The sequence below is a fragment of the Falco naumanni genome, chromosome 5 (assembly GCF_017639655.2).
Source record: "Falco naumanni isolate bFalNau1 chromosome 5, bFalNau1.pat, whole genome shotgun sequence".
NCBI classification, from domain to species: Eukaryota; Metazoa; Chordata; class Aves; order Falconiformes; family Falconidae; genus Falco; species Falco naumanni.
The window spans coordinates 26,927,644-26,937,316 of NC_054058.1; the positions used below are offsets into that span (position 1 = coordinate 26,927,644).

At 43.1% G+C, this 9,673-nt stretch overlaps 1 protein-coding gene across 2 annotated transcripts; it reads left to right on the forward strand.

The window, feature by feature from the left end:
• The first annotated feature begins 843 nt into the window (after positions 1 to 843).
• Positions 844 to 7,286, forward strand: STMP1 (short transmembrane mitochondrial protein 1). 2 transcript variants are annotated; one of them, XM_040595054.1, is made up of 3 exons: positions 844 to 976; positions 4,444 to 4,497; positions 6,823 to 7,286. In XM_040595054.1, the coding sequence occupies exons 1-3, from the start codon at positions 962 to 964 to the stop codon at positions 6,901 to 6,903; spliced, it is 150 nt and encodes a 49-aa protein (XP_040450988.1). In that variant the 5' UTR covers positions 844 to 961; the 3' UTR covers positions 6,904 to 7,286. The 2 variants fall into 2 exon arrangements, with proteins under 2 accessions (XP_040450988.1, XP_040450987.1); XM_040595053.1 differs by lacking the exon at positions 844 to 976 and adding an exon at positions 3,956 to 4,311.
• The last annotated feature ends 2,387 nt before the right edge of the window (positions 7,287 to 9,673 follow it).

Genomic DNA, 9,673 nt, shown 5'->3' on the forward strand with positions numbered 1-9,673 from the left:
TGAGCTTAGAGTGGGGGTTGCTTAGGGTTTAACCCATCTGGCTCTCGGAAACCTCCAAAGGTGAAGACAGCACAATCTCTCTGGGCAGTCTGTGCCAACCTCCTGCCTCCGATAAGTGACAAAACAGCCTATTCTTACATTCAGCCCAGTCCTCTCATTTCATCATGCCCCTGCTATCTCTCATCCTCCCTTCGTGCACAACTATGAAGAGCACAGCTCCACCTGGCCAATATCCCCCTTGTGAGCCCTGGGGGGTTGCTGTCAGGTCTGCCCATTCCCTGCTCCTTCAGCCTCTGCTCGCAGGGAGGTCTCCTGCCCTGATCAGCTCCTGGGCTCTGTGCTCAGCTTGCTTCAGCTTGTCCGAGTCTTCCCTGTGGCAGGGCCCTAAGCCGGGCCATGGACACGCTAGATGTGATCTAGCAAGTGCTGAGTAGGGAATGACAAAACCCAGCAAACAAACCCCCTTTCATGCAGCCCTCTCCAGCGTAGGAGGGTAGGATTTCCCAAGCACTAAGGCAGGGAACACCCAAATCACACAGGCCTCGCCCGCACCTAGAGGCCTGGATCCTCCTATCAATTCCTTTTGATAGACTCCATTTTGAAACTACCCGCAGTGTAAAAACTCTCATTTAACGCCCCTCGGGAGCGGCGGGCTCGGCTGGCCGGCACCAGACGCCTCCCCGTGCAGCGGGAGGGAGGCCTTAAGAAGCGGGACCGCCGCCACCCGTGCGTGCTTCTGCCCCGCACCAAGCGGCAGGGCGCGGGCGGCAGCGCCCCCCCCCGGCGGGTGGGTCCCGGCCCGGGGCCTGGTGGAGCCGGGGCCGCCCATGGGCGCGGGCGGGCGGCGCTGGGCGCACCCCTCCCCGCGGTGAGGGCGGGCCGGCACCCGGAAGAGGAGCTGCCGCCGCCCGCCTGACTTCCCCAGCTGGTGGGCAGGGAGGGAAGCAGCGAGGCGGGCGCCATGCTGCAGTTCTTGGTAAGGCTCCGCGGGGCGGCGGCGATGCCGCCATTTGGCGGCGGAGCGAGGCGGGCGGGGCGGCGGTGGGTGCGCGCCTCGGCGGCGGGAGGAAAAGCCGCTGTGTGCCGTCACCGCCCGCACCCGCGCTCCCGGGGGGGGCCGGCGAGTGGCGGCCAACCCCTGCCGCGCTGCCCTGCCTGGAGGGCTGGCGGCGGCCTCCCCCTTCAGCCGCCTTGGGTGCTCCTGCCCCGGGGCGTCACTCGCCCCCCTGGCCGTGAGCCCGTCTCAGCGGGGCGACTGCGCCCGGTTCTGGCTCCCCGGCAGCGCGGCATCCCTTTGCGGGCGGCTGCGGCCCCGTTCCGGCTCCTTCAGTCCCGCCCGGACCGACCCCTTGAGTCGCCCCGCCGCGCCTTTGGGCACCCGCTCGCTTTGTCCCTGCTCCCCGCCGAACGATGCCTTAAAACGACGCGTAAAACCTTAAAACTGCTCCGAAAATGAAGTTCCTGCCTGCTTTTTTCTCCCAGGTGTGCCCCTAGTTTGCCTTGGAGACTCGGCAGGTTTTGCTCGCTCACGGTCGTGCCCTCCCTGCCGCTGGAGCTCCTTTGTGTTGCCGTACGTGCCTCCCCGTTACGGGAGAGCGGGGCTCGGGCCGTGCCGCTGTGTGCGCCCTTAAATCATTTATCGCTGGAGATGCGGGCTTTTATATATAGAAGTCAAGGCAGGGGTCACGTTTCATCACTGCCTTTCATTAAATCCCCTTAAGAACAACAGAATTAGACTGAATATTTTTGTACATTTCTAACAGTCCTTTCTATGTGTCCCCCTACACTCTTCTGGGGGCCTGACGTTAGATGCTTGGCTACTCTTCATTAAATATTTGATCAATGCTGGTATTTTTACTGCCCAGTGTGGAAATAAATTACCTGACCAAAAAGATGCTGCTTCCTGCTATAGCAAAGCATGGAAACAGCCTCCTGGCTTTCGTTCTAGTGATGTGAGGGATACTTCAGGCTTTTGGTTGTGTTCAGGTATGTCCCAGTAAGTACTTTTGTTGGGGGAACTGTAATTCAGCTGGCTAATAAATTTCACTTGTTAATACAGAGCAAGAAGAGATGGCCTGTTGCAAGTTGGGAGAGTCTCTGTGGCTTTATGAAATTAATAAATGAGGCCTATTTCTTATCTCAGCTTTGGAACAACAAGTATGAAAGCCTCAGTAATTTCTGTAGCTGTTCACAGTCTCTGTCCGCTCTGGTGAAAACAGTGAGGGTATATACGCTTAGCCACTCTCGAAGTTTCTGTGTTTATCAACTCTACTGCTTGCTGCTAATCTTTTGTTGCTAGATATTAATTATGACTTCTTGATTAGCACCTGAAGGTTAGAAAAAAGATGCACTAATTCTGTGTTTCTTCCTTCTTTGGGTGTAGACTCTTGCTGTCCCTTGTTAGGGCTGTAGCAGGGAGATAAAGGGATAATCTCACAAACCTTGTATTTTTGCTGTCCCAAGTATTAAATAAACATTTTTTTAAGGTGTGACTTCAAATGCTGGGTAGAAACTGGAAGACCCCAAACTCTCATTCACCCTGTTGTCTTTAGTTAACATTTTAATTGGCTGTATTCTTTACTTTCCACATAATTGAAGTCTAAATAGTGAATTTTTTCACTCTGCTTGAGTGTACGTAACTGGGTAGATTGCTCTTGAATGCAGTGCTAGACTTTTCAGTAAAGGGGTACCTTTAAAGGGAGTACCGATCTCGCTACTCTGTACCAAATAAGGTTTATCACACAGCAGAATATGATAGTTGTCCCATCTTCAGAAAAAAAGTTGTCTCATCCTACCTTTTGTAGGGTGAAAGCCTAGAAAACGGCTAATAAACAAGGACCTTGTTTGTGTTTTCAAGTGAGTTCTCAGACACTGCTAAAGATAGAGGAAATTCTCTTGCTGGAGTGATGCTCTGCATTAAGAGGAAGCACAAGTCTGGTTTACATCAGTGTAATATTTTTAATATCTCCCAGAGTACTACTTTAACTGATAATTGAAACTACAAGAGCAAATGATAACCAGTGTAGTGTACACAAAAAGAACTCTATTTTTTCTTTAAATTGTTTAAGCTCCTAGAAAAAGTAATGGTAAGCAAAGTATAAGACTAAAAATCTGTTTAAGAGTATACTGAAGTAATTTGCAGTTATGGTTCATTTGACAGTTTTCAACCAATTTTAGTTTTCTAAAGCTTTTAACTGGTGATGCTTATGGAGTCTGAATCACTGAAAATATGAGCCATACCGTTTGTCCTGCTTTTGGCATGGAGAAGATGTCTAGTCAGTATGTGATGGCAAAGTTATTATTGAAAACAGTGGTTTTATTTTTCTTAAAATAGTCTTATTTTGACAGCAGTGACCATAAGCTATAATAATTTTCTTAAATTATTAAACTGACCTCATCTGTCATACAGAGTGATTTGTCTACTGACTATGAATGACGGCACAATATTAGTAGCGTCCTTCCAAAATAGTCAAATGAGCTTTCATAGTACAGGACGTACTTCCTATGAAATACAAATATCAAAATAAAATTTAGGGTCTTGGGGAATTGGTGAATGAAAATCTCATCCCCTGTCTGAAGAGAGGAATTTCTTTCACCCCAAAAGTGTTGTTACACTTGAAGATTTTCCTCAGCTGGCAAGCAAGGTCTAGGCCAGGAACTGTGCTTCTGTTTTAATCTTGCTCTCCTTCCAGCATGCATTTTCACAGACACTCTTCAGCAGCTACTAGTTTGCAAAATTGTCAAGAGAGGTTGTGCCCTGCTTCCAACCAACAGTGTTTTCCTGCCTTACGATCAGAGTGGATTTGGCTGAAAACTAATCTTTTGGGGTCAGAAGGGTCTGGAGGTGAACAGCTGTTAAGTGTTGCAGAAGAGAACTTGCATCAGTTTAAGCTGATGGAGAAGCTCTATTTTTAAGCATTTTAAAGTGAGACTGGGATCTTTTTGCAGTCAAAGCCTGACTTTCAAGAGTTCTGACTTTCAAGCTTGTGAACTTTTTTTTTTTACTGTATATTATTGTGTTATGTCTTTGTATATGTGTGTCCCTTCCCAGCACGGAGTGTTATTCTAGTGGGGTGTTTCTTGAGGCTTTACAGGCATGGACCAAGAGATATGTGTTATGTAGGTTTGTGCTGCTATCTCACCCATTTTTATCAGAGTTGCTGCCTTTGTGGGTATGCAGAGAACTTTACAAAAGTGATCCAAATAGTCTTGGATATGTGTATTGACAACACAACTGTGCTGTATTTTGGAAATGATGACAAGGATTTCCTAGTGAGGAAGATGGTTAAAATGCACCTCTCTGGAGGAAAGGTGAGAAATTAAGTAGAAGTGGAATTAAAATAAAATTAAAAAAAAATAATACTGCAAGTCATGTAGACTAATGATTTTCAACGAATGTGCTTTTGATGGAAGGATGTTAACTATTCTTCTCTCCCTTTTTAGCTTGGTTTTACTCTTGGCAATGTGGTTGGGATGTATCTGGCTCAGAACTATGATGTGAGTATCCTTGTATTCTCAGAGTTAAACCTATTCTGAACTGAAGATATAAAGCTGTTTTCTCTCAGTTGGAACTGAATCAGTTTTTATTTTGATGGTTTATTTAAACACAGTGCAGATCTGACTTGAGTTACAGGTGAACTTGAGTGTAAATGGAACCAAACGTGTACCTCTGACATCTTCCCTGTGAAGGAGTAATGCTTATAGCCTTTACTGGTGTTAGGGCCCTAGAGCACAGGTATGGTAAATAGGTATCTACACAGGTAGAGACAGGAGAAACAGAAAAGGTTTAGCACCTGTTTATGGGTTATATCAGCACTAAAATACTGGTTTCCTGACTGACGGACTGTCTGCTTACAGTGTTCTCCACTCACTACACCTGTTTGTTACTTAAAAATCCTTCAGAGCATCTGAAATTTCTGTCTCCTGTACCAATAATGAAAGTAAGTTTTGCCAGCTTTTGTGGAAAATTCAGCATGTGCTCCTACTTCAAACAGCGTGTTGAGCTACAGTCTCTTTCCTCTTTTTCTCACGGTGAGAAAGAGAGTGAACTTCCTTTCCTGAGTTCTCACTGTGAACAGAGGTTTTTCACTGTGAGAGTTAGAGCAGATTTAGAGCTGAGTCTTCAATACAAGCTTTTAATTTCAGTGATCAGCAGAGTCCCTTTTAAGAGCAGTGCCACTTCGCTTTTTACAGGCTAGAGGAGTTAATAAAATTTAACATTAAGTTTTTTCCTTTCTTATGCAAACTGTATTAGACTAGTTTAAAAAAGCAAAGCTGTTGAGGCTCAAATCTCTGAAGACGTGTTTTGCTTCCCTCTCATCTTCAGTATTGAAGTCATGTCACTTTCAGAATTCTTATTTTTAGCTCCTTGGTCATGCACAAACTGTTGTGATGCTTCATGTCAGCACTCCTGTAAGAGTACTAATAAAAATCTGGTGTTTCTTTCCAATATATGTTTTAACAGTATTATGAAAATGTAACCATAAGAATATATTTGGGTGTATCAATATGGTTTGTAAGCATGGTATAGTGGGTTTTTTTGGCAGCACTAGTAAAGTATTGCCACAAGAGGGGGACATGCTTTTGATTTGCCGGAAGTGGTTCCCTGGGAAGGTAACACTGACTTGCAGGATGAACGTGGTCATTTTATTGCTGGTATTGAAGATGATTTGTTTTAAATGACATCCAAGATAAACATGTCATAATGAGGTCCTAATTCTGCAGCTGTACACACATGTGCTTAGTTATAAACACATGGAGGGTTCTCTTGACAGCAGTGGAATTCTCTTGGTTTAGCTTAAATGTCAGGCATGTTACAGGCTGGGCTCTTAATTATGTTTGCACAAACAGAGTTTAACTTTGAAAGGGAAGGTAAGAGAAAAACTTAGGATGCTACCTGTACTATTAGCCCAAACCATCCAGTCTGTTGGGATTCACTTCTGCTCTGTGGTCAGGTTACATACGAAGTAAAACCCCATGATTTTTTTTTCACAATTATACCAAGGGGAACTTTGCTTTCTTTTCATTTTAATCAGTTAGCTTGTGAAATCCAGTGTTGTCAATTCCCCATTTTAGCTAGAGTAACGAGATAATCTATTCCTTGCTCTTTAAAGTTGCTGCTATTTTTTAAAAAGTTGTCAAAATTTACTGTTGGATTATTTTTTTAAAATGCTTTTATTTGCATGGGAGAGCTGAAGTTTTGAAATTCACAAGCAGTAAATTGAATTTTCATTCAAGTGCGAAACTGCAAAAGGTCACCAATTTGCAATGTAGTAGAATTCCCCAGTGGGGAAGTTTGGTTCCCAAAGGTGGACCAGGAGAAGTATTTCTTCATAAATTTCTTGAGAACATATTTGCTGCTCTTGAACCTATTTTTTCTCTTGGTTTGTGATGAGTATAGTACAATCTAATTTTCCCTCAAAAAGTCATTATTAAAGTTTGTGCATCAGTGTTTAAATTGGCTTATTCTTGGCAGTTTGTCATCTTTCAGTGGGGAAGCCAGACTGGTCTTAATAAATTTCCTGTAAAGTGACATTTTTTTCCTTCTGTTCCTACTGGTTGACTTTTAGTCTTAACAATCTAAAATATCTCCTGAAGCCTCATGTGAAGTGTTTTTGTCAGCTGTTTGCTTGATATTGCTTTGTTTTTAACCTCTGTGCAAGGTAACATCCTGGAAGCAAGTATCTTCTAGAAACCAGTTTAAACTTCATAGAATTTCTTGCTGTGTTTATGGTATTGTCTTTCCTGCTGAAGCTCATGTAGCTGAGGAGTTCTTGTTAATTTCTGTGGTTTTTTGTTTTTTTTGTTGTTTTGTCTTTAAAGATTCCTAACATTGCAAAGAAGCTTGAAGATTTCAAGAAGGATGTGGAAGCTAAGAAGAAACCTCCCAGCGACAAGTCCTAAGAGAGCAGTGTTACCCAGGTCATCTCTGTGTGTGCATCAAGGATGCAATTTACCTTTCAGGCAACAAAGATCAAGTAGAGGGTTGGCATGGGAGGTTCCACCACTTTTAGTCTCCTAGAACTGGAAAGTCTTTCTTTGGAAAGAGCAGCCGTGAACTTTTCCTGGGACTGATTTTCAAGGGTTTCAGAATTTGGATTTGCAGCTGATATCCGACTGGATAAGATCATTTGTAATTTTTGTTATTGCTTTTCCTAATATTTTGTAACCCATTTTTACCTGACCAAACTGGAGTCCTCTTAGTGCTGTTACTATGTATACCTCACACTTCGTAAAACCCTAGGTCTTAGAACATCGCAGAAGAAATTAAATGCATAGAAAAGTAACTTTCAGGGTTTCTTGTCATTTGTTGTGAGCAGTGGTACTTCACTGTCCTCAAGATCTGCGTTCCATTATTGGAGATGGGGAAAGCTCATTTGTCAAACTATAAACCTGGGGGGAAGTGGGGAGCTCCTGCCTTTTCCATTATGTTAAATCATCACTTCCAGCAGTGTAGACTTTGCACAAACATGGCTGATTTTAAAAAGCGTAAAAGGCCATCAACTTTAACCTATGTTTTACATTTATGGTTTCTTCTATTATTGTCTCTTCCTCTTTCCCTTCTGCTTGGTTGCTTGAGGATGTCTCTGGAGCGTTGGGGAGGATGGGGGAGAGAAAAGTTATCTTCCGTATGTGGTAATTGGGGCACATGGAGGTCAGCAGTTAAATTGTGAATCCAAACCATTCACTTTATTTACTTACTTAATGACCCAATGTGTGTAATTGTTCTAAGTATGCTTTTTTATTGCTACTTGTTGTGGAACAAGGACTAGAGCTCAGTATTTCTATCAATTAAGTCTGGTATTGTCATTACTTCCTCATTCCTGTGCGTGGTCTTCAGCCCACTGCCGTTGCAATTTCAGTTGTCTACCATGTATTTTCTTAGAATTAGAACCATTGATCTGCTGGTCTCCCTTGTTGTTTGTCTGGTATGCTCTTCACCCATTGCTGCCACTGTGCCACTGAAAACCCTGGTGTGTGAGAAAATACATATATTGTAGCGGTGTCCTAATTTCTTTGAATGAAAACCAGTCTGCATTTGGAAACCATAGTTGTGCAGAAATTCTTTTGTAAATTCTGAAGAAAATATTGCCATAATTTGAATAGATGTAAGTTTTATTAATTCAACAGTCTATCAAATAAAATTTAATATTTTTTTCTGTAAAATAGATGAGATCTATCAACTCTGTAAGGTGGCTTAAATCACTGAGTCCTCTTGACAGTCTGTCCTGACAGACAGGCCGTGAAGGACAGAGAAAAGCACCAGAAAGATACTCTCCTTGCTTTTATTAACAATGCCTGGTGATGGACTGCTATGAACAAGCAGGAGGAACAAGCACAGAGAATGACCTTCTCCACTCTTTCAGGCTCTTGATTAAAGCATACCTAGAGTGCTTCTCCGGTAGTGTTTTAGTTAGGGTAAGGATGGTGCCTTCAAAGTGAATTGCCCTTTTACCATGTTTTCATTGTCATTATAGGAAAACTGTAGAGCACATGGACTGGATTCCTTTCAGAAGAGACTAAATCAGAAGATGTGCTTTGATCTCTAATGGATGTTTAGTCCATGAGACTGGCCTAGAGGTATTTGGAGGGAAGATACCACAAGCTTTTGGCAGTAACTGTTTTGCTCTGTAGACACGGTAGACTGTGCTCTCTGAGATAAACATAACATGAAAGCTCTCGAGTACAGGGCTCCCCATGTACCCATTGTAATTTTCACCCTCTACCCCAAAGCTTTTAATTTGGATACATCGAGGTGGATTCCAGGCTTAGGAGTTTTCACTGAATTGGCAAAGACAGATTTTCAGAGTATCTTACACCAAACTTTTGCTTCCTTTACTAAAGTTTGGTGGTGGCAGAGTTGTTCTACAATGCAGTCCTGCAACTGAGGAAAGTATATTTCATCTAAAGGTTCTCCTTTTTAAAGAATGTATGTATATATACCTGTATGAGAAATACTTCGCCTGTAATTTCCCATCCTTCCTTTTACCATCTGCCCTGAAATGTGTAGCTAAACATAAAAACTTTCAGTCTTTACTGATGAATATTTGACAAGTTTAAAAACCACGATCTTACTAGCTATGCTACCAACTCTCCCTGTAGTGAACACTCAAAAAACTTGAACAGGGAGAAATTATTTGTGCTACTTAACATTAGCTACCAGAAGCGCAGTGGTAGCAGTATGTGTAGAAGATGCCAAGAGTGCGCTTGGTGAAGGGAGTTCACAAAGTACAGCTGTTGTACTGAAGCAGTAGTGTACGCTCTGGTCTTTGAAAGGCGTTTCCATTGGCTTTCCTAGACTTCAGACCAGATTGAAGGAACTGTCTTACACACCCACAAACTTTTCCATAGAGTGAGACAGCTCTGTACAGCTGTTCTAATGCTTTCATGAATGTGATGAACTTGGCTTCCTGCTCCGCCCCCACCCCCCACATCCCCATTTCTTTCTTTCCTATTTTTGAGCAGAGTTCAATGCTGGCTCTAACCCATCCATATTTCTTTGCCTGTCATATACAATTATGGTAATGTTCAAAATTGGATTATTTCTTTCCTCAAACATGCTTTATGTTCTTCCCTTTATACAGAGACAAGAAAGGAAGTAATATTTGCAGTCTCTATTTGTTGCCAAACAGGCCTGTGTTACTCAAAGTGTTATTTGGAGCTGAAACTTTCA